Below are 23,243 nucleotides of genomic sequence, written 5' to 3'. Positions count from 1 at the left end.
TTACCCTTTTCATTCTAGAACTTTTCTTGTGTCTTCGCATCCATTACTCTGCATTGTTGGCCGGCATAAAGAGACTGCGGCCTATTACCGAACAGGGTGTGCGCCTTATGAGAGATTTATCTGAGCCTGTCTCGGTCTTTGTAATTTCCTTTTTCTCTTCTTCATCTCCGTGTCCTTGCACCTTCAGTAACGACAAGGAGGCCCTCGAAAATTCCATTTCCACATCTAATCTCCCCTGATGCCAATTGAGCTCTGTGTCTGAGCTGTCCGTTGCCTCGATCCGGTCAAGCTGACCCATCGCAACCAGTGCGTTGACGACTGAGTTTAAAACATTCCATTTCAGAGACCCAACTGGCCAACGTACCCTGGTAAGAGGAAGCTGTTTCCATTTGCCAAGTTCACTCCAAGTAAGCTATAGCCTGGACCTTCATCAGATACAGAAGGCCGAAATGGCCCTTCCTGCCCCTGGACATTTCTCGACTTGAGATGCATCACACGCTTCTATTTGCGCCCCCAGCTCATCATCATCTGGATATATTCCATCATATTGACCAGTGGGACAGTCAGCGCGTATCAACGCGTATTAACGCGTACCACATCGCTGGCGACCAGCCAGGGTGGGACTGGTTTACTCGAGAGTCTCGCTGTCGTTGTGCATGGCAGAATCATCTCGTGTCGCAGCTCCTCGCATTCGCTAACGTTCGCATCGCAATCTCTGACATCAACGAAGCGTTTCCCCTTGTCGCAATACCCAGTCACCGATCATCTTCTATACAGTCAGATCTCGTTCGAAGCTTTTACAAAAGATCGAATAGCCTGCCGGGGCTTCGGAGCCCTAGCAGAGCCGATGTATGTCTGTGACGCTGGCGGATCCGTACCGAGATTATGCTCTTGATTATGCCCAACATGCTAAACCGGAGGGGCATGAGAACGCACTCGCCTACCAAACGCAGCATTCGCATCTTCAACGTCATAAAGAGGCCAACCCTCCGTTCCCGCAGGGGAGCCCACACAGCACGGCATACGAGCAACATCATGCAAGCACGACCGTTCTCCCAGCAGCAAATCCTGACATCTCCCAGTCCGTTGTTCTCACACCAGCGCACATGCTCCCTAGACAGCTTCCGATGCAGTACACCCCTACCAACTTCGAGATCCCACCAGTTCAACGCGGCAAGAAGCGACCCCATTCCGAGGCGGAAGGCGAGGGTGACTACGGGGGCCATGGAGTTCGCCCGCGCTTGTCAGCGCTTTCCACGCAGGCATCTACAGAGACGGCACAATCCCCAGGGATGCTCTTTTCTGTCCAAGGCGATTCTTCACAGCAACAAGCACACCAACAACAGCAGCAGCAACTGCCACAACAACACCATCACCACCACCATCATCAACCGATGCCGAGCCATGGATTCGGGCCACCTGAGTCGATGGCGCTGCCCCAACAACATCACCACCATCGTCTACCCCCGCAGGCATCGCTTCACTCTGCAGAGCGGCATGGCATGAATGTGGAAACATCTCCTATACCTTCTGGTCTACCAAGTGTAGTAGGCCAACCAGGCATGCCTGATCCGGCTCCCAGGCCACGAGGCCCGAAACTTAAATTTACGCAAGAGGAGGACGCCTTACTAGTTGAGTTGAAAGAGAACAAGAACCTGACGTGGAAGCAAATTGCCGATTTCTTTCCTGGTCGAACGAGTGGCACGCTGCAAGTTCGCTATTGTACCAAGCTGAAGGCCAAGGATGTGACATGGACCGATGAGATGGTAAGTATTACTTTATGGGAGCGTTCATTCAACTTACCAAAGGAACCATTGACGTACTAACTGATGCCTGTCTAGGTTCAACGACTACAGCGTGCGATACAAGAGTACGAGAATGATCGATGGCGAATAGTCGCAGGGAAGGTTGGCAATGGCTTTACTCCAGCAGCTTGTCGGGAAAAGGCGTCTCAGCTGTGACAAATGTTTTGATGGATATCATGGGATACACGAAGACGGGGATGGTCAGTGATGCGTGGGATTTCCTACTTCTTCTTTCTCGAATTTCTCTTTTTCCCTTATGTGACGGGTGAACGGAGAGAAGCCATGGCTGGCTATGGAAAGATGCTTATACAACATTGTGTATATATCTGTATTATAGGGATTAGAACAGTCTTTTGGACCAAAGGCGTCATCGATGGAGCAATTATTTAACCCTAAGCCCTGAATAGACTACCGGAACGGGAAGGGAATGCTATACTGGTATTAGTGGTGTACCGTAGAAGCTCCGCAGCCAATCAGTCGGGTCTGCTGAGTAAGACGCAGCGCACGACTCGGGAGTTTGGGCGGCTCTCAGTCAGGTGCTCCAGTCGTCAGCGGGCCGAAACGGCTTCAAACTCACCTCGAACCTCCAAACTCCCTCTCCACCAACCCTTCTCCCTCCCCTCGTCCAGCCGCGATACCATCAATTGCCCAGGACAATGTTCCTCCAACGCACAGCTTTCGCCCTTGCAAGGCGCGCCCCTGTTAGAGCCATTGCTGCTCGTCCTTTTTCCTCTTCCATCGTCCGCTGTACGTGAACCCACATAAATGGCCAGCACCACCTCTATGACACCATTGTCCCTTGCGTGGCCCAATTGAGTCTGCACAAGGCAATGGATAACTTTGTCAACAATCTCTGTATGGTATTCTGGCTAACATTGGACTTTCATGCTTTAGGCCAAAAGAAATATGAGGTGAAGAAGGAGGGCAAGATTCTTCCCTTTGAAGGTTGGTGATAAGACGATCGTCCGGTCTCCTATCATGCAACATTACGAGAACGCCGAAGAATATCAATCAGTGTCTCTGTCGAGAGCTACCTATTTGTGCTATGCAATGTGCCACTGGACTCGTTCTTGGTCTCGTCCTTGCATTTTCGTCATGCTGGATCCCGTTGACTTTCCCTCGGCTACAACACCCACTGTGAATAAGGCATTGTGCTGACCTTTATGATTACTTTGCAGATATCAAGAGTGAAGAGGACCTCATTCCTCCGGGTGCTAAACCCGGTACCGTCCCCACGGACGTTGAGCAGGCCACCGGTCTTGAGCGTCTGGAACTTATCGGAAAGATGCAGGGCATTGACATCTTCGACATGAGACCCCTCGATGCTTCCAGAAAGGGTATGCGGATCTCCTTGCATGAAATGAGGCGTGGGAGCAGCGTGTCGCGCGTTTGAATCGAGGCTAACGAAGCTTGCGTCATTAGGAACCCTTGACAACCCCATCATTGTCAAGAGCGCTGGTGACGAGCAGTACGCCGGTTGCACTGGATACCCCGCAGACTCTCACCACACTGTCTGGCTGACGGTAAGTATTGCACGCTTTGTGGCTCTGTGCCCCCAAATTGCGCAGATGGCTAAAACATATCTTTTCTCTCACCGTAGGTATCTCGTGATCGTCCTATCGAGCGCTGCGGCGAGTGTGGTAATGTCGTCAAGCTGGAGTATGTTGGACCTGAGGAGGACCCCCATGCTCGTAAGTTCCCTTCACTTGTCTCGTATCGCTGCTTGCCTTCCTCTTCTCAGTTGTTTTTCGGCTTCTTACATATCCATTCACAGACGAGCATCACAGCCACCACCCCCCTCACGAGGAACCCAAGACCTTCGCCGACTACGTCAAGCCTGAGTACTGGTACCGGTAAATATTCCATGCTACGAATATTGTGCGACTGTCCTTTGGCCTCTTGCTCCACGGAAAAAGATTTAGGAGAAAAGAACGGACGATAAACAGCAAACGTCAAAATAGCTAGTATTCCCACCTCGGGCCTTTTTGACCGTTTCTTTGTCACGCGTCTAAGGCGGTTGTGGCTTCACTGTTGACCCTCCCTGTGATTTTTTTTTTGTAGAATATAGTCGAAGTTGATTGAAAGGAGCGCAATTAGTGTTTGTTTAGTGTCGATTTCTCTTCTTCCTGGCTCTACTGCTTTACTGTAGATTGTCTTCCATGACAGACTTTGTCAAACCGCCAAGTCTATGCAAGATTTGAGAAGGATGTGACACATGCTGACATGCAACCACGGCTGGATGGCATGACATGGCCTAGTACGGATTAAGGAGTATGGCCTGATCTACGGGAATACCGGGGAACCGGAAGTAGACCGAGACCCCGTGCCTTCGTTTGTGGCTAGGTCTTTGACTGGCAAATGCCAGTTAAGTGCGCGATCGACGTGAGTTAGGCATCAGCAATTTAATAGGTACAGGTTTCAGTGACGGAACGAATCGATAACCAAAACTCATCAATGGCATTATTGCTATGGAATAGGCGTATATGCCTTAGAAATCCAACAACGAACTTTTCGATATTATTCTCGCGATGAAACCTTCTTCTGGGCCTTTACTCTTCTAAAAGTCGTATATGTCTATTTCTTCGGCCGTGACAACTTTTTGTCGTAGCTCAAGTACTCGGTTACCGGAAGACTCACCGTTTGAGCCAGCGGAGTTCAATGTACCGTAGGGGAGGGTAGACGAGGCCGGCCCATGTGAATCCCACATAGTTGCCCATCTACAGAAAGTCAGGAGGGATTACTGGCAAGAGAACGATGATAACACTTACATCTGCACCATATTCCCCGACCGACTTGGCAAGCGGTCCAATGTACCACAGCTGCGCCATGCAGAGGACTGCACCGGCCCAGCCCACCAGGAATGCAATGAAGGCTGCAATGCCCACGGGCAACTTGGACGGATCGTTCCAGGCGTACCAGTTGTATCCGCTGCGCAAGCGGAAGATGAACCGCTCTTCGAGAATGATGGCGATCCAGATCGCGACCCAGTATCCCATAAGCGCCAGGAAGTTGGTGAAGATCTCGGATAAGTGGCTCCGCCCTGCCAGCGCGCAGACGATGTAGATGACTACGCCAATGGTGTTCCAGATAGCGCGAGGGACCTTCTCCGCGTACCGGCCAAGGATTTGGAAGTCGACACCGGCAGAGTATGTCGGCGCAACGGTGTTGGCGATCAAGCCGAGGGCGACAACTACGGAGCAGAACTTGCCGAATCCGTGCAGAGGGCCGAATCCTTCGACGATGAGGGCGCCTGCACCCTTTGCGTATGCCGCGCTGTATTCTAGGTGGGACGGTATACCGGAGGCGAGCCCAATACCGGCGAGGAAGGCCAGGGTGAAGGAGACCATCAGGCCGGACAAGGATAGGGAGAAGATGGCCAACTTGGAGGTTCCTTCTGGATAGTAGACGAAAAAGTCTGCCGCCAGGGGAGCATAGGTGATGGCGGCACTCACGCAAATCGAAAAAAACGATAGCCTGATGGTGTCAGACGCGCGAACAAAGTCTATTCGCCATATATAAACAAGGACTCTGAAACTTACCGGTTCCCAATGATTGTGCGAGCATCTCCCATCGATGGCGTCGACAGGTCATATTTCGAGGAGGAGACGCCGAACAAGATGCAGACGACAATCAACTGAGGAAGGAAGGCGTAGCTGGATACGTTCAATCTTTGTCTGTACAACTTTTTCAAGCTCTACATACCGCTCATAGTAATGGAAGGCATCAATGCCAAAGGTGGCAACGACCCAACTTATCAGAGCTATAATCACGATACCTTCGTCTCGTTAATTCAAGGACAAGCATTAATAAGTGACAAGTTACTCACCAACGGCAACTGACAGATTCCCATTTGGTGAGACAGCGGACAAGATCTGGCCTCCAACTACGCAGTCAATGAGGCAATACCCGAGCATCTGGATCAAGTTCAAAATCACTACGATCTTGCTGGGCCACCATCCCATTGCATAACGGCCGAAAGCCTGCATAACTGTCAGAGAAAGCTGCTTATCGCGCAAACCCCTTAAGCGAGAAGAGAACATACCATGGTGCGGATTCCAGAGATAGGTCCTCGAGTAGCCATCCACGACGACACAACGGAACCAAGCAATGCACCCAGAACAGCACACAACGCCGAATCAAGAAAGCTGAGCCCATAAACAACAGGACCCAACATCCCCAGAGTTATGTTGTTTGCTGCCAGATTGATCGAGACCCAGAGCAGGAACGCCTGGGTGTAGGAAACCCAGGAGAGCTTTTTCATGCGTTCACCCTCATGCACTCGTTCGATTCCGCGAGCCTCGAAGTTATACTCGACGAGCTGTTGCTCGAATCTCCTAAGGTACATGCCCACGCGAGACGGGATAACGCGGCCACTGGGGCTCTCGCTATGGGTTTCACCCTTCTTGTGAGGATGAGGAGTCGGTTGCTCCTCGGAACGGAAGCCCGAAGGCTCCTTTTCGGAGTGCATCCCTAGCGAGGGATTTGCGATTTCAGACGACATGCTGTTACTCTGAGTTAGTCTTCAGATACCATTGAAAGGGCTAGAAGCTGAAAGAGCGCGCATGAGTCCTTTCGCTGGAATTATCCAGATCAAGTTCAACCGTATAATCTCAGAACGACAACAGCGACGCCACATGTACCCAGGAACCATTGGCGATAATCTGACGATGCGACTAGCGACAATGACCACCAGATGATATGTGAAACGCAACACTGAAGCCGAACACCGGTCTTCATGCGGGCAGATTATCTAGATACCTTGATCGATAGACAAAACCAGGCTACTCGTCTTCATGATAGGCTTGAAAGCTATCTGTTGCAGATTTAAGAAGACAGGAGAGATGTACTGGAACGTTGGTTCGGGGCCCAATGGATATTGAACCGGTGTGATACTCGATGACTTGGTAATAGAGGGAAGGAGGATCTTTTGAGTCAGCGAGTTTTGCTCCGACGAAGGATTGTCTCCACACTTTGATGGAGAGAACGAACTACGTACTGAGTAATACGTGGGGAACTCGATCGATATGCCAATGGGCGCAAGCCTCTTCCCTCTCTGACAAAATTCGATCGACGCAAGGATGAGTACCACGAGTATGATGAAGAGGAGAAAGAAAAGAAATGAACAGAAGAGAGTCAAAGAAACGAGCGGGGATCCAAGGAAGGTTTCTCCCAAGTAATTTTTTTCCCGCCGCGGGAAACTTTTTTCAACGTCAAAAAACGTTCTTTTCTGGTCTCCGCCCTTCGCGCCTTGGCGAAAATCACCCTCAATGGGACTATGGGTCGAAATTTGAAGGTACAAGATAAATAACAGATTAAGTATCGGATAATGGCGACAGGTAGTTGTCGTCTCTATCTCTTTTGTCGCGGGACCCTCAACGATCAGCCCTCGGAGGGCTTGGGCCATCCAAGCCCTACGATGTACATTATCGTCTTGGTATCGCTAAGTATGATAATATTGTTAAGCAAAGGGGACTGAAACAGGGACGGCTCCATAGGCCCGTGTGGCTCGGGATGTTTTTAAGCAATCACATTGATTCTAGCACATGCATCAACTTGGTAGAGAAATGCATATATTCGAAAATGAACAAGTGAAGTCAAGGGCATATAGTGACAGTAGAAGAGCACGGCCGAAAGGAAACCCAACGAAACGAAAGAACATAGACTGGATAAATGAAAAATGACGAACTCCATGAACCTGTGCCGTTCCTAAACCTTCTTACCGTGTCGTGCGCTCTGTGCCCACCGAGAAGCTCCTACTTCAATATATAGAGCGTTGCATCATTACCCTGCATGAAAATCGTCACGTCGTTGAATGTCACATCACAATCAAAGATTCTTGAAATGCTCCTTCGCATATTGCTCGCATGCCTGTTTATACACAATGATTTAGGAGTCGAACACCACGCAAGTTTGGGGAACAGGTAACTAACTTTGGCGGGCTTTCCAACCTTCTGTCCGATGACCTTCCACTTGTTGGCCTCGTATTCTTTTATTGCCTCCCGTAGGGCAACAGACTAAATGGTGTCAACGCGCAAAGATCATGCAATAATCAGTCAGGCAGTACCTCTTCTTCCGCGAACTCAGCATAATGCATATCCTGTGACCGATGTGAGTAATATGTCTGAGCTCATGGCAGTGAGAACACGCCCGACCTTGTACCAGTGCTTTTTCACACTCCCCTCAGTTCGGGTGGGAAAGGTCTGTAGGGTTCGCAAAGGAGCAAACAATCAACGAAGCAAGTTCTATCAATATAAGGTGGACCATCGAGACGAACCTTGGCAATCTCGCTCCAGCTGCGACCCGCGTCGCGCATTGTCTTGAGTCTTTGTTCTTCCTCCGCCGTCCAGGGCGTATTGGTCCGTCCTTTCTTCTTTGGGGCCGCTTCTGGGGCACTTTGGGGGGTCTGTGTTGCATCTGCCGAAGCAGAAGTGACTGGTGCAGCCATGGCTGCTGCGGCACTTGACTGGGGTGAAGCCCGGCGTTTGCGGGAATTCTGAGGCGCCACCTGAGCAGGAGGTATAGGAATGCCCTCGTAAGCAGGGACTCTCTGGAAAGGATTGATTTGTTGCTGTGTTAGGAGTTGAGGTGGTACGCCGGTGGAGACAGATGTCTTGATGCGCTTGGATGTTGGAGGCGACCTGGTCAAATAGAGAATGAAGAGAGATTCAAGGTTAGTAAGTGAGACGTGCTCCTGTTCCCGCCATGAGCGGGAAGCGTACCAAGAGAAACACGCTTATGACATGCACATGTATGTCCCATGTACATGGAAAGGGAAAGAAGGTCTTCAGCTGCGGCGCAGGACAAGAAAAAGGTCACTTACGACATGTTGGAAGATACGCCGCTGTCCCAGTCACGCTGCGACGATTCATCTGTCAATACACATGCTTAGGAGATTAGCACATCTGCTACTGACAGGAGTTTGTGTAGATTGGCCGGTCAAGTCTAGGGAAGTGGGCTCTTTTTGTTACACTAGACGCGGTGATGACACGGGCGCATCCCACAGTGTGGCGGTAGCGCCGCAGAAAAGGAAGGAGGGAAAATGAGCGAAGGGCAGAAAGGAGCGACCGGAGGGTGATACATGCATGCATGCATGTACTGTATGTATGCGAATAAGACAAAAAAAAGAGAGTGCTGGGATGGAGTCGGTAGGAAAGTGAGAGTTCGGAGGGGAGAGTAGGCGAGGGAAGGGAAAGAGAGAGGGATGTATAAACAGGTTTAGGCACAATCACAGGAGTAGTTCTCTAGCATCTTTGGATACATTGGCTGAAAATAGTACGGACTGACTCGATGTTGTTGACTGGAGTCGATGATGATAAGACACTCTTTGTCAGGACCCGGTGGAGATACAAGAGGGAACGGAGAGGAGTGTGAGATCAGAGTGAGGCTTACTGATCGTCAGAGTTCATTTTATTGGTATCTTTATCTTCAAGAAGAGTAAACGAGGGGAAACATCAGAAGTAATTGACCCGAGCTGAAGAGTGGGTAATGGTAATAGTTGTCAGTAGCAGAGACAAGTTACATTCGGAGGTTGAAGAAGCAGCAGTGGGAGGAGGAGTAGAGGTAGGCTGACGAAGTGATCGATAAACAAATAGGGGAGAAGGGAGGGAAAGGGAAACAGAAAAAGGAACTAATAATAATGATGGGAAGGGAGCAGTAAGAACCAGCAGTTCATCCTGCTCTGTAACAATGCTGGACGCCAGATCCAGTAACCGTCAACTAATCTAAAAGTACCTTTGAGCTACAGTACCTAGAGCCAGGTAGGTAAAGTACGTCAACTAGCAACATTACATACATCTCAAAAGTACTTGGTACTTGATGCATATTCACTGTCATACTTATATATCGACTCATCAGTACGCTGCGGATAAATCACTACAATTTATCGATGATAGGTAAGAGATGATAGGTACCTCTGGCTAAATTTCCGCGGAGGGTTGAAGAAAGACTGTGATAGAAAAGACCAGGGGAGCCATCGAGAACCATCCTCCATTCATTCTTCATTCATTCCCGCTCAGTCCGAATCCACTCACTTGCTTTGTTGCCCTCTGTCTTTGGACAGTGCTAACCAATGAACATCAGATGGTGATAGAGATTATTCTCATGAGAGAAGAGACCATCACTTGTGATTGCCTGCATCCCTTAAGAGAGCATTTCCGTTCCTATTGTGACGACTCAAACCTGGGACAGACTCTCGTACCATGTGAGAAGGTAAGCAGGATCTGGTACTGTGCTTCATACAGCAAGCCACATTTATAACTGCAGGGTATGTGGGTTCTCCAACATGTCCAAAGCACGGTTGACGACTTCGTGCTTTGTTCCAGTAGATAAGTTGATACTTTTATAGAAATACTGATCCTTCCTCCATAGCCTCTGTAACCTCATTCATAGTGCGATTTCTACTCTTTGCAGAATCAAGGTCAATCACAACAACAAGGCCAGCTTGATCATCCCTAGGGTAGCAACCACTTAGATGGTAGGCAACGAAGAAGCCAAGACAAAGAGGAGGGGAGGTGGCGGGATTTGTCCTGTGCGCGTTGCGATCCTGTAAACTACTAGTAAGAGAGGCGGCAGCAGAATGAGGACAACTGGGGGGCCAGTACCTAGTAATATGGCCCAGCTACTTTACCGAGGATCTCTCGTGTCTGACAATAATCTGAAACCAAACCGACGCCAGGAACTCCGGAGAACTTTGTATATCTAGTACTGTTCTGAAGCCTCCCAGAAGCGACCGCGTGGCACGGAGTACGACCTCAGAAATCCAGAGATGCTCACGTCTATTTGTGTAATTGTATGTATTGCAATACCTTCTCCTCTGTACCGTACCCAAGGTAATCACAGTCCAGCCCTGTACACCGAGCGTCAATGCTCCAGACAAGTGCGGGGTAAGCTGAAGGCCTCACTCAGGCAGAATCCAACCAGTCAGACAATACGAAGCTTGTCCGCTGAGGACAGAACTGCCTGCTGTGTCGGTATATGTTGCATAATCACGTACGTCAGTGAGTTGACCAGTGATATAGACGTACTACCGCCTTGACAGAAGAAGGCGAGATCTGATGTGGTGATTCTTCCAACATTGTGCTGATCCTCACTGGTAACCTGCCAGTATGACAGAGTTACTGTCGAACATGTAACAACTATCTAGTATAAACTAAGATACCTCAAATGGTTCAGGGTTAAAGAGCTTAAGATAGTACAGTGGTTTGAGTTAGTGATCACCCAGATAAGCATTATCTCAATAAATTGAGATCCACATAAGGTAAGCACTCATATTTCTCTTCCTGTCGATGACCGAGTTGTTGGAACTCCATACAAAATGTCTCTTCTTCAGGGTAACATCGTAAGCGATTGACCTGCAAAATCGAAAGGCATGTCGAGCTGAATTGCGAAGCACCGGCATTCTTTTCAATCAAGCACTTGGTGACTGTGCTTAGCGCAGAATGAAAAGAGACCCAGATATATACGGCAAGCCCATCAAAAAGCATTCGCTAACCTGGTTACCAGTGGCAAACATCCAGTAGCATCAGAGTCTGTTCTAATTTTATTGCACAAAGTTATGCTTATTCGATCTTTAATAAGCATACCGCCAAAGTGTCCAGTAGAAGGTATGAGCTTCAGACCACCAAGCTGGTGAAGCTGACAGCACCTTCAAGAGCGACGCAACGGTCCCGTCTCATCAGCACGAATGAACGATCGCCTAGCGCTGTCGAGTCAGCGAATCTCAGATGCTTGGTATTTGAGAATATAGCAAGGACACGGAGAGCAAAAAGGATAAGCTGGCTCGCGAAACTATCTTAACCCATCCTAGGAAGGAGATCTGTCCGTTTAGTGCCATCGAAGTGCTACTTTCATGTTCGCAGACAGCTGGAGTGGCTGGACCAAGAGCTAAGAGTCGACGTCAGTCACGTCATCCGGAGCTACTCACGTGATGGACAACGCGGCCCCGTGTTCTAAGACCATATTTGGTAAAGCCAGATGGGCGGTGGATCACTGAGGAGAAGCTGAGATAACAGATCACGACTGCTACCACTCGTTACGTACCTCGACCTCTGCTTCTGTTTCATCAGTGTCACCATGCACTATCAGCATTTGATTGTTTTTAAGTGATTATCTCCCTTGAGTATACAAGTCTTCTTTCTTTCCTCGCCAATACCACCTGACGACAATTCCAATTGTCATCGCGGTGCCTAACACGTTGAGCTACCGCCGCAACAAGGTAGTCTTATCTTGGCCCCCCGTGAGGAGTCGCAACACACCCCAAGCTCCTAAAGTTGTCTTCACCACAAACCAAGCTTCAGTAACGAGATCACCTGAGTGCCTGCTTGGATCCATTGAACGTTGTCGATGGTAGTTGCGCCGGTGACTCTCCAGACTGTCTTTCAGCGTTCTCCCTCAAATATTCGAAGAATAAACCAAGATGAGTATGAACGTCTTTCGCCTGTTAGGCGATCTGTCTCACATATCGTCGAAATGCATCTTGATGTGGGCCATCCATCGGAACAAAAGTGCGGAAGGTATGTACAGACACTCCCGCCCCTCGCCATAGGGATAGGAACGTGCAACTGACTCTTCGATTCTGAATATCAGGTGTCTCGCTACTCACACAGATACTTTATGCTGCTGTGTTTGTCACACGCTACCTTGATCTGTTCCGAGGGAGCGGTTGGAGAAGCTTCTACCTCGTTTTCTTCAAGTTTTTCTATATATTGTCTTCTTTTTATATCATTTTTTTGATGATGAAGGTCTACCCGCGGACGCGTGAGAGAGAGAGGGCATGGAAGATGGCTCTCGGTTCTGTCGTGCTCTCGCTTGTCCTAGCGCCGATTGTGACTCCAATTTTCGACGATAAAGAATTCTTCAAAAGCCACTGGTTCACCGAGGTTGGTCTAGCATGCCGTGCACACAGAGATCTTGTTGCCCCAGTGCTAATTGGAAGTATTATGCAGACAATGTGGTCCTTCTCCATCATCCTAGAATCCGTATGCGTGCTTCCCCAGCTCCTTCTACTCCGCCAGACTACCGTTCCTACGGTCATCGACTCATACTATCTCCTCGCTCTGGGCTCTTACCGCGCGTTCTACATACTGAACTGGTTTGTGAGAGGGTTCGGTCCCGAGAAACACTGGGATCCAATCGCTATGATCTTTGGTATCGTTCAAACTGCTTTCTACGTTGATTTCGCTTGGGTCTACTATTCTCGTCAGCGCGTCAAGCTTCGAAATGGTGGTGTGGTCGATTCGGAAGATTATAGCAAAAGTTGGATAGTTAACAAGGTGTTCAATATCAGACGGCGACGAGAAAGTCTGGACGAGGAGCAGAACCTTACCGGAGAAGGAATGGAAGGGGAGAGGGGAGATGGTGGTGATAGGCCTAGCAACAACCGCTGGGGTGCTCGCGGCATTTCCATTTCAGCGGACGATACCTTGGACGAGCACACCCGGCGCAAGCCCGGGGATGCGGATAACGAAGGCTTGGAGGGATTCCTGGAGGATGAGGATGACAGTCTGGATGACCAAACTGATGGGCAGAGCCCATTGCATCACGCATCGGTCACGTCCAATCGTGACTAATAATCGCTGTCGATGGCGATACTTATAGAAACCCCGGAGCAAGTGGATTGATCTCCCTTGTCCCAGTGTCTCTTTGGCTTTGGAGTGATTCAGTTAGTGATTCTGGCAATGTTTTGGGGGGTTATTAGGATAATGGCTCAAGGCGCAATCATCAATCAATGCTATTTTTGATAACGGGCAGTTAGCCTTATCTTCTTTTAGGATATGATGAGATCATGAGAATCATACGGATCTTTTGACTGGATCATCAATTTAAAGTAGTGCGGAGATCCATGGTAAGGTAAGGATCCGCCCGACTAAGCTGATGATTTAATCTTTTAGTGGAACCTGAAACAAAAGCCAGACAGAGCCCAGTGTTTCAGAGTCATTCTGAGCCATTGCTGCGCCAGGGCATAGCCACGGAAAGATCTATCCGTCCAAGATGCAAATAGACAATGCATGAGTGATACTTGACAAGGATCCAATGCTTCTCTGGAGAAGAAGAACGCCTTGCAAGGCGGATGATTCTTCTTCCGAGTGTCAACTTCAGACATTTTTGTCCCCATCGTGACCCATCATGACGACGGAAAGCGCATTTACCCAAAATGGACTACCTTAAATCTTGGCACCGCCTGCCGAAATCCCGGGAGATCACGTGTCAATGTCTTGCTATGTCATTTCGATGATTTTAGAGCCGAAAATTGCCAAAAAATAGTACTGGGAGAAAAGAATGACAAATCGTCCTTCAAATTACCCATCAGACAAAGAATACCATTATGAATTTGTGAAGGAATGCCAAGCTCGACGAGACACGCTCAGCTGAGTCGACCTTGGTCTCTTTCAGCGGGTCATCCTTTTATTCTTGAGCAAACGGTTCATGCTCTCTAAGCGCCAGCGCCAGCGCCATCCCGGAGATAAAGTCGATTTGGAAAATGATGGCTCAACCCGCTCAACCGACTGGCAGGAAGCATGTCCTCTGGCGCGTATGCGGCATGGCCTTTGTGGGACACGTGGCTCTGAATAGAGCGATGCAGACAACCGGCGAGATAATAATTAATAATGGGAATCCGGGAAGCTACCATTCACTACGTTCCATAGAAAGCTTGCTAGTCATGCAACCAAGACAGTTAGTGATGCGCAATTACAGGAGATTGATTGAGGCTTTGAGCCAGGCTCTGCTTAAAATCTCACCTTCATGGCTCAGGCTTCCAACTAATCCCACTAACTAGTTTAGTTCGGTCAGATCAGGCGTCTAAGACACTTCTCAGAGCCCACTGAACAAGCCAAACCCTCCAGGGGTTTGCAGCCGCAATTACGAACAAGCGCTTAATGGGCCGCTATCCGTGCATCCTTACCTGGCTCAGGACACGGACTGTTCCTTGATGGACCTGTCTTCCCTGACATAGTCCAAGTGGGTTTCTAGTAATGATTTCTTGCTCCTTAAGTCATGCTGAGCAGTCAATTATTCCGTACCCCGGCCCCATAGCCGTCTAGAATCAAGGATGTAGACTCGCTGTTCTGGAACTTTAGCCCTTTGCTTTAATTTCTTTTGATTGCACTCATCCTACCATCCGCTTACTGGCATCATCAAGAGCGTCCAATCTCTATACTACTCCACTAGCTAGTCAGTCCTTCGACGTCTTTAGCGTTAACCCCTTTACTATCATTTGACTCCTGAACTGCTGCAGCGGGCCACTAAGCGACTGATGCCATTCAAATGTCATTCTACAGGCTCCCGCCGCCCCTTCCTGGGTGATCCGATGCATTGGGACTTTGATGCTGCGGGAGCTACCCTTCTTTCCATCGATCAGGGTGGGCCAGATGCTGATGTCTGCGCCCCGAGAGTTTGGGGGCTGGAATTCTAGCTGTCATGTCATCGCAGGAGAAGATATTGCTTTCCTTTGATAACATTTCGGACCCCATCTCCGGGATAGCCAGGCGCTTAAATGCAGAGCCATCGTCGTGTCTACACCTCTCGTTACGAGCATCTTTGTGCGGCACGGTGATAGACGGCGGTATATCCGATGCTTTCTGCAGCTTTTTTGGCCCGTTGACGTGAGAGCTACTCGAATCTGGGCCTGCCTTGCAAGGCACTTCGACCACGTCTTGATCATCCCGACTGGCGTATATGAACCTGGATCAGGCTTTTGTTGGATGTTCTTCTCGTCTGCAAACCATTTTATACCTTCATTTCGTGCCTCGAGAAATAAAATTAGCTGTTGTGCAGAAGTGGCTACTCTGAAGTCGTGGTGGCAGGCCTTTATATTACTTTCATCGTCCATCCCCTTCTGCTTCTTGCCGCCGACACCTGTTTTGTCCTCCTGCTTGTTTCATCAAGCGTTTCATCTTTTTCACCGCGCATCAGTTCATTCGCTCTCGTTCTGGTCTAAGCGCGTGCCCCGTGTTTGCTCTATGTATCCTCAAACTCCTTCCGGGTTCGCCGGCCAAATGCCCTATGGCCAGGCCACTCCAGGAAGACAGGGTGATGACTTGGATGAATACTATGAGGCACTACCGCCTCAATGGTCCTGTGTTGAAACGGTAGGCTAATCTTCCTAGACATCTGTCCGGTGTTTCAGCTAGCTGACCAAACATTTGTGCTCCTTAGTCTCCATATTTAGCAATGAACCATCCGAACTCTACCACAGCAGCTGCATATCCGTCCGCCGCTATCTTAACACCAATCAGTCTCCCAGACAGCTCCTTTATCCATGCAAGACCGAGCCCGGTTGTCAGTCATCGTTCGCAAGAATATCAGTACAACATATCTGAAACGGTCCCGCAGCATGGGCTTGGGATCACGGCACCGTTTCCGAGTAATTTCCCGCGAACAGTAACGGCGGGTCTGGGACACGCTATAGATCAATACGACTTTGGCCATGCTGAAGCTACACTGTCTCCACACCCACCTCCAGCGAAACGAGCTCGAACAGGCAGCCTGAAGGCCGCAAGTTCGAGTCGTGAAACCCCGGTCTCAATACTGCCTCATCCTGAGGGACTCCAGCGACTAGAGCAAGAACGGCGACAAGGCCATATTGATCTTCATCCCCACCACAGGTCCCGCGCTCCCGGCCGGGGCCGGCGCGACCCGCAAGCGGAAGAAGAAGATGCTTTTGTCGAGGGACTGCGAGAACAGAACCTGGCATGGAAAGTCATCCGGGAGATGTTTCGCGAAAAGTTCAACAAAGATGCATCGGAAGCACGCCTGCAAATGCGGATGTTGCGCCGGCGCAAAGAACGGCTAGCGCGGTGGGATGAGCATGATGTGAGTATGTGTGTCATGTCTCATCGCCTCTGATTTGTCGTTATTTATTAATAACCGAGAGCTCCAGATCCCACTTCTCATAAGAGCTCGAGACCATTGGACACGTGAAAAGTATCATTTCATTGCTCAAAAGGTGAGATCGTTCCATCATTTCTTCCATGACGTACCCATAGATGTTCCGTGTGCTAACATATGTTGATGCAGATGAGGGACCTAGGCGCTAGAAGAACATACACCCCGCAGCAGTGTGAGGCTCAACTAAAAGACATGGAAGCTGAAAGCCGAGAACGTGCCGATGCTTCGTTATCGCAGATGATAGAGCGCTCACGGACTGGAAAACGAGTTAGAGCCAACAGCGACACAGGGCCATATCTTTGCTGATTTCTCTATCTTCTCTTTTTGGCTGACTTCCACACCCATCGTCCACAAGCGCATTGATTTGACTTGCACATGCCGCATTGGACGGCATTTCTGATTAGCAGGGTTTAGCGCAGCGCATAGCATTGCGTTTTCATTGCCTCAGTAGCATCTCTCCTCCTTTGCATATTTTTCTCTTCGCCAATTTTTTCATGGACATATTTTTTTATACAACTCATGTACAGCCATGTCGATACGAAATTGACCATGAGCACGTCTACTGCTCATATGAATACATAAAAACCTTCTATATTTCATGTCTTCAAAAATCAGTGCCAATATTTAGTCTGAAGAAACGCTAGAGAGGTCGCGGGCGGTCAGTGCAGTACTGCAGTACCCTCCAAGGCATGAAAACAGGGCCCGATCGACTCCCTACGCTTACATGTGCAAATATCCAAATCCTGCTTTTCGAGAATCGAATCTAGAACCTGCTGAGAATCATCTACTCCTCCCACAAGCCAAATCAGGCCCCATGCATACTTAGAACCATCTGCGGCTGAAAACCAGGTCCAAAGAGACAGGCAGCAGAGCATGCGCATCCGTCCCAAATTCCAAGAAAAAAAATTAGACTACGCCATGGCGGTGGGGGCTATATGCCTGGATTAACTACGCACCAGTGAGCATGCGGTGTAGGCGCTTAACCTGCAGGACGTGCAGCAGACCCCGTGAAAAGGAGTGGTGAGCCGGGCCCAAGTTTCAGACATGCGGCTAAAGATGGAGTAAGAGCTAAGGGGATGTTAATGCGGGCTGGCTATTTAATCCTCAACTTACATAGGACATACATATCCACGCACTCGGACATATACGGACATGGGGACTTATTTCCGTTCTGGGATGCATGTGGGTGGAAGATGATGGTATGGGATCGTTGTCTATGGTCAAAAATGTAATCGCTAGTGCAAAGATAGGCGCGTCGAGATTTGTTCGGTTCAACGGTATCGTTTTTAACGTGTCGGTCATGTCTGCATGTCTGCCCCCACTTCTGAAGACCATGGATTTCCGTTGCGCATTGCTCAAAGATAATCAGCTAGCTTCAGCAGGTTCTCCGTCCGATTCAAAGTCCTCCTCGACTACTGGGAACGTGCACAAAGCGGCAACACCTCCCAATCCGTCCAGTCTTCTCCCGCTCTCATGGTCGGAGCTGAGTACACGCACTTCGCCCCCCTCGGTGTCCCGGACTCGGTCAACAAGTGACACCCATCGTTTGCGCTCCGCCACGTCCTGTGACCGGAACAATCGATTTGAGATAATGAGGACACCGCCCCCACGGCCCACGGCTCCTTGGTCGACTGCCGACTCGACCTCGCGAGGTCCATAGATGGCCTTGTTAGTCTCCTTGCGGAGGTGTCCAAGGAAGTCGTCCATCAGTTTGGTCTCGCGGGCATATTTGGTATCCGCAAGGATGGTCTTCACTGCAGGCGATTGCAGAACCTCAGCGAGAGAATGCAAATAGCCCGAGGCTGAGTGGACGACGACAATACTTGGCAATAGTCGTCTGAGGGCAGGTGTAGTCGCCGAGGCAACAGACTGTATGTATTTCTGGAATCCGGCAGCGACAAAACCAGGCGACGCAAGAAGAACGGGCTTGACGGGCTCGTTGCTCGTGAGAGACGTAGCGCTGGTGTTGAACTCCATCTGCCGGAGAAGTGTGTCCAATGTAACCTGGTAGAATTTTGCCATTCCCTGTTTCGCGTAAGTAACTATTTCTATGCCAGTGGATTGGCAGATGGGTGGAGTACCTTATCATGATCCCCGCCTCCGCCGCCTTGTCGTTTTCGCGGCACCGACATCTCGACCTTCTGCTTCAAGACGGTTTGATATTGCCCAATAAAGCAAATGTGGGCCAGTCCCTCCTGCATAACAACAGCAACCGCTTCCGCCCTCCGTTTGCCGCTCTCGTCAACGGCATCCTGGAGCATCTGTACAGCAATGCTGTCCCACCCAACTCCTTCTCCATTCGCACCGATCTCTTTCTCTAAGGTGAAATTGCGATTCAGCTCCAGATCCAATGTATGATGTTGTCCGACTTTGGTGTGCGGTGTCTCGTTCACAATTGTTCCTCCAACATGCAGCTGGGAGCTCTGAGGGTCGAAATCTAAACTTTTCACGCGGATTTCGAGCGTTAAGTGGACCCGGGATGAAGTTGTTGTACCGGTGTCGTGTGTCGTTGTGACGCGACGGATTGCGCTTGCGCGAAGGAGGTCACCGGGTCTGATCAGGTTGTAGGCGTGCCACTTAATGCAGGAGCCGTCGTCAGAGCAGCTAAGTATCCGATGGGGACCGGGTCGCATACCATATCCTCTGGCTCTTCAGGACACAGAGTGACTGTGCCTGAGCCACCGTGCTCTATCTTGTTCTTTATTAGACGCATTTGACAGTAGGTGTATAGATGTGGGATGTTGAAAAAAATAGATAGCCAAGAGTATGTATATCCAAGATATATGAGCGTTATAAGTTGTTGTGATAGGAATATACTCTTCCAAGGAGGTGCTTAGCACTCAATCAAGCCAATAGAGATAGAGACACTGTCGCCTTCACAAATCATGAAGAAACCGACGTAAGGTACTCCGTAGAGAGATGATTCAACTTCAGACGCCAAGGCAGCTTCAGGAGATGCGGGACAGTTCCTGAATAGGACTAGCGCAGTTCCTTATCGATAAGAAAGATGGAACCCTAAACCCTGAGACCATCAGTTTTGCAGATAAACAAGTGATGTCATTCATAGACTTCATAGTATGTCGTATGTCGATGATAGTAAGGTACATCACCTCAGGAGTGTCTCGAGATCATCAGAACGGCTTGCTTCCGGGCCAAAATAGAGGGTTCAGGAGAACCAAGGCCGGTTTCTCCAACAATCTTAGTCTTCCCTGATATTGAGCCGAGCCAACTCAATGCCGTTTATCCTTTCCTGGAAACCGGCAATTGCCCCACGTTAGTTGCACTCCACCGCAAGACCCATCAGGAAGCTCGTAATGGCATTTGACTTTCGGGGAGGGAAACGGGAGCGACTATCGGTCTCCAAGGTCTCCAAATCGTCATGGACTCCAATGGATGACTGGCGGTATAAATACGCCTCCAAGTCCGTGCAGCTGTGTGTGTTTTTCTCAGCCATCCGCTGTATTTGTCGACCGATTGTCCCTTTTGTTATCATACCACTCCGTAGTAACTGCAACAATGGCCCCCCAATCTCTTCAGTCGACCTACAAAATGGTCTCGGGATATGAAATCCCGGTTGTTGGGTTCGGTGTGAGTAACAAACCCCCAGTGACATAGTTTCGACTATGAAAATCAGCTGCTGACGCAAGGATCGTAAGGTCTATCAAACGTGTGTTGAAATTTTATAGCAAGTCATCATTCAGGATTGAACTCCATGTCTAACCTGTAAATGGCAATGCAGGCCACCCGAGATCACCGAGAAGGTCACTCTCAAGGCACTGGAAACTGGATACCGCCATGTAGGTGCCATGAGAACTATTGGAGCACCAGGCAATTGAGGCTAACCGGGCCTGCTCCACTAGATTGACAGCGCGAAATACTATGCGAATGAGAAAGAATGTGCGGTGGCTATGAAAAAGTCTGGAATTGACCGTTCCAAGATCTTTTTCACCACCAAGGTTCCCGCGTCTTCCATGTCCTATGAAAAGGCCAAGGAAGCCATTGAGCAAAGTGTCGCTGCTGCCGATCTTGGTTACATTGATCTGTAAGGCGGATAACCCCGGTCTTCGACGATCAAGCGACGCCCCTGGCTAACCTAGGGGCAGAATTCTGCTGCACGCGCCCTACGGTGGGAAGGAGGGCCGCCTTGGTGCCTGGCGCGCCCTCGTGGAGGCTCAGAAGGCAGGCCACGTTCGTTCCATTGGTGTCTCCAACTATGGCATTCACCATCTGGAGGAGTTGGAGGAGTACATTAACAGCGGTGTTGGAGGCCAGATTTCTGTTGGCCAGTACGAGATTCACCCCTGGTGTGCGCGAGAGGACATTGTTGCCTGGCTGAAGAAGCGCAACGTTGTCGTTGAAGCCTATTCTCCTCTTGTTCAAGCTCAGCGCATGGACGAGCCTGTATTACAGAACTTGGCCAAGAAGCACAACAAGACAGGAGCTCAAATACTGATCCGGTGGAGTCTGCAAAAGGTACCTCCTTTGTCTCTATTATCGATTGAGTCCGTGGCTAATGCAGTCTTGCAGGGGTATGTTCCTCTTCCGAAGTCCGTGACCGATTCTCGTATCGTTGAGAATACGCAGGTGTTTGACTTTGAATTGTCTGGCGAGGACATGGAGAGTCTGAACACCGGCATTTATGCTCCTGTTTGCTGGGATCCTGCTAAGGATGTTCCACTGTAGAGCGATTCCTTGAATTCATTGAAAATAGCAAAAGACGATGGCAGCAGGCGAAAAATATATACACGTCTGTTTCGCTCATATATAGAAGTAGCAACACATTGACTTAGGTAAATGCAGGATTTCGATAGGCAACACTGATCAAATTACAAAGAAGTTGTATCTCTAGATAAAACGAGCCTTTGTGACTTAAGTGGTGGTGACTGCCGTGGGAAACTCCTGTTGATCTTCTGGCCGGGACAACATATCGCCGCCAGGCAAGGATGTCAACAATAGCTCTTCTCTCCGCGTTGTCTGTACAATCTTTTGCAATCAACAATAACAGAGAGAAGCCTACCAGTTACGATCTTCAAATGTACCGCTACATCTTGATCAGGAAAACTTATACCTGAACCTACCTGTCGTCCCTCTACTATGCCCGATCAGCCGCGGCGCATTATTCTGGAAAAATCCAAGACAGTGCGCCGCCGGTATCAACGCAGCAACAAACGATTCCAATTTACAGCTTCACAGATCGAGCGCATCGAACGCGAAGAGGAACGCGAAGCACGAGCCAAAAGGCTTAGAGAAAAGGAGAAGAAACGCCAAGCCAATAAGAAGAAAAAGGCCGAAAAGGAAGCCAAAGCACGCGAAGCACGAAGACGCCTTGGTCTCCCTGATCCTCATGCTCTCCCCATGCCCTCCAGTCAGCCATTGCTTTCCAAATTTCTCAAGAAGCCTGCAGCGAAACCGGATACAGAGAGCGAGACTTGTGAGGATACGGAGCCGGACAGCCACAGCCAGGGGAGCATCGCGACCGAGATTGACGAGAGCCTGCTCTCGGATTTAGATGTCGCTGCCTTCGACGGTCAGACGGCTGCCGGGGTGTCAGAGCCAGATAATCACCCAGCAAGCAATGATGAGAAGGGTCACGTTGGCCGGACACAGGGTGATGATGACGAGTTCTCCGAATGCTCGATTTTCTACGACGAAGACATCATCAAAGAAGTGGAAACAATTGCTACTGCACAAAATACGACAGGCAGGCTGGGGGAAATAGATCAGGCGACGAAAGAGCCATGCAAACCTGCGTTAACAATAGGAGAATCATTCCAAGACGAAACGGCGATACTCCTTGAAGAGTTTGGCCACGAATTTGCCAGCGATGAGGAATTCGAACAGGAATTGATTAGTCTCGACACTGTATCCGTTGGAAAACCATCTTGAGTTGACTATACGAATATTGGATATTCAATATGCGATTGGGAACATTGTCTAATTTGGTGCATTCAATGTACAAACCCGTCGCACAAGTTCATTCTTGAGGGGTCAGCATTAATGCATTGGGAACTATCCTTGACAATCGCTGGCAATGATCCCGCAACCTCGCATGAGTCGCGCAGCTCAACACCGAGGACAGCCGTCTGATCTGACCCGACGGACGGTCTGACGGCCAGACCCGCACTGATCGGATCGTGATGCCCCTCTTGTCGGGTAGGGCGGTGATAAGCTGGGGCGGCTCCTCAACCCCGCCAGGGTAGCAGGCATTCCGACGGAATCAATTATTCTGAACGAGAAGTATGAAGGCAAGTTTTGCACGAACAGAGATTATGTGGTAACAATGGGAATGGCCACTTGGAGAGCCGCCTCGTTGTGCTGAAGACTATATCGGAGCGCATTATCGATAAGATAGGAGAACCAAGCCGAAGAAGTATCAAGATAACAGTGGGTTGACGTCAATGCGGAATAAAACATAGCGTATCGGCTCGTTTTGTTTGTGATTCATTGCTATCTATATCTTCGCATTCAGCACATGCAACTGCATTACAATCCCCTTCTCGTCTTTCCTCACGTTTTGTACTGGAACCGTTTACTTCCAGTCTCAACGTATCG

General features: G+C 49.5%; 9 protein-coding genes across 9 annotated transcripts, besides 1 other annotated feature; 6 read left to right on the top strand and 3 right to left on the bottom strand.

The window, feature by feature from the left end:
* Window positions 1–851: 851 nt before the first annotated feature.
* On the top strand, window positions 852–1,961 carry NFIA_035370 (SANT/Myb-like DNA-binding domain-containing protein; the record flags this gene model as incomplete). Its single annotated transcript, XM_001265865.1, has 2 exons — window positions 852–1,766; window positions 1,842–1,961. 2 exons carry the CDS (start codon window positions 852–854, stop codon window positions 1,959–1,961), a joined length of 1,035 nt encoding a protein of 344 aa, XP_001265866.1.
* Window positions 1,322–1,392: a microsatellite.
* A 500-nt stretch (window positions 1,962–2,461) lies between the features above and the next one.
* On the top strand, window positions 2,462–3,662 carry cox5b (cytochrome c oxidase subunit IV; the record flags this gene model as incomplete). Its single annotated transcript, XM_001265864.1, has 6 exons — window positions 2,462–2,552; window positions 2,700–2,750; window positions 2,984–3,142; window positions 3,228–3,328; window positions 3,406–3,496; window positions 3,580–3,662. The coding sequence occupies 6 exons, from the start codon at window positions 2,462–2,464 to the stop codon at window positions 3,660–3,662; spliced, it is 576 nt and encodes a 191-aa protein (XP_001265865.1).
* Window positions 3,663–4,438: 776 nt separating this feature from the next.
* On the bottom strand, window positions 4,439–6,306 carry NFIA_035350 (purine-cytosine permease family protein; the record flags this gene model as incomplete). Its single annotated transcript, XM_001265863.1, has 6 exons — window positions 4,439–4,522; window positions 4,574–5,279; window positions 5,345–5,458; window positions 5,508–5,580; window positions 5,632–5,785; window positions 5,848–6,306. 6 exons carry the CDS (start codon window positions 6,304–6,306, stop codon window positions 4,439–4,441), a joined length of 1,590 nt encoding a protein of 529 aa, XP_001265864.1.
* A 1,325-nt stretch (window positions 6,307–7,631) lies between these two features.
* NFIA_035340 (SANT/Myb-like DNA-binding domain-containing protein) lies at window positions 7,632–8,630 on the bottom strand (the record flags this gene model as incomplete). The annotated part of the gene is made up of 6 exons (XM_001265862.1): window positions 7,632–7,673; window positions 7,736–7,819; window positions 7,870–7,902; window positions 7,958–8,005; window positions 8,080–8,443; window positions 8,626–8,630. 6 exons carry the CDS (start codon window positions 8,628–8,630, stop codon window positions 7,632–7,634), a joined length of 576 nt encoding a protein of 191 aa, XP_001265863.1.
* Window positions 8,631–12,538: 3,908 nt separating this feature from the next.
* NFIA_035330 (ER lumen protein-retaining receptor) lies at window positions 12,539–13,372 on the top strand (the record flags this gene model as incomplete). Its single annotated transcript, XM_001265861.1, has 1 exon — window positions 12,539–13,372. The coding sequence occupies one exon, from the start codon at window positions 12,539–12,541 to the stop codon at window positions 13,370–13,372; it is 834 nt and encodes a 277-aa protein (XP_001265862.1).
* A 2,427-nt stretch (window positions 13,373–15,799) lies between these two features.
* Window positions 15,800–16,649, top strand: NFIA_035320 (uncharacterized protein; the record flags this gene model as incomplete). Its single annotated transcript, XM_001265860.1, has 2 exons — window positions 15,800–15,892; window positions 15,960–16,649. The coding sequence occupies 2 exons, from the start codon at window positions 15,800–15,802 to the stop codon at window positions 16,647–16,649; spliced, it is 783 nt and encodes a 260-aa protein (XP_001265861.1).
* A 1,407-nt stretch (window positions 16,650–18,056) lies between these two features.
* NFIA_035310 (putative translation factor pelota) lies at window positions 18,057–19,404 on the bottom strand (the record flags this gene model as incomplete). Its single annotated transcript, XM_001265859.1, has 3 exons — window positions 18,057–18,716; window positions 18,773–19,267; window positions 19,327–19,404. 3 exons carry the CDS (start codon window positions 19,402–19,404, stop codon window positions 18,057–18,059), a joined length of 1,233 nt encoding a protein of 410 aa, XP_001265860.1.
* A 601-nt stretch (window positions 19,405–20,005) lies between these two features.
* NFIA_035300 (aldo/keto reductase family protein) lies at window positions 20,006–21,374 on the top strand (the record flags this gene model as incomplete). The annotated part of the gene is made up of 5 exons (XM_001265858.1): window positions 20,006–20,124; window positions 20,431–20,488; window positions 20,552–20,733; window positions 20,795–21,164; window positions 21,219–21,374. The coding sequence occupies 5 exons, from the start codon at window positions 20,006–20,008 to the stop codon at window positions 21,372–21,374; spliced, it is 885 nt and encodes a 294-aa protein (XP_001265859.1).
* Window positions 21,375–21,785: 411 nt separating this feature from the next.
* On the top strand, window positions 21,786–22,577 carry NFIA_035290 (uncharacterized protein; the record flags this gene model as incomplete). Its single annotated transcript, XM_001265857.1, has 1 exon — window positions 21,786–22,577. The coding sequence occupies one exon, from the start codon at window positions 21,786–21,788 to the stop codon at window positions 22,575–22,577; it is 792 nt and encodes a 263-aa protein (XP_001265858.1).
* Between the last annotated feature and the right edge of the window lie 666 nt (window positions 22,578–23,243).

This window comes from Aspergillus fischeri, genomic scaffold, assembly GCF_000149645.3.
Source record: "Aspergillus fischeri NRRL 181 1099437636247 genomic scaffold, whole genome shotgun sequence".
Taxonomy (NCBI): domain Eukaryota; kingdom Fungi; phylum Ascomycota; class Eurotiomycetes; order Eurotiales; family Aspergillaceae; genus Aspergillus; species Aspergillus fischeri.
This window is presented reverse-complemented; position numbering and strand designations above follow the sequence as displayed.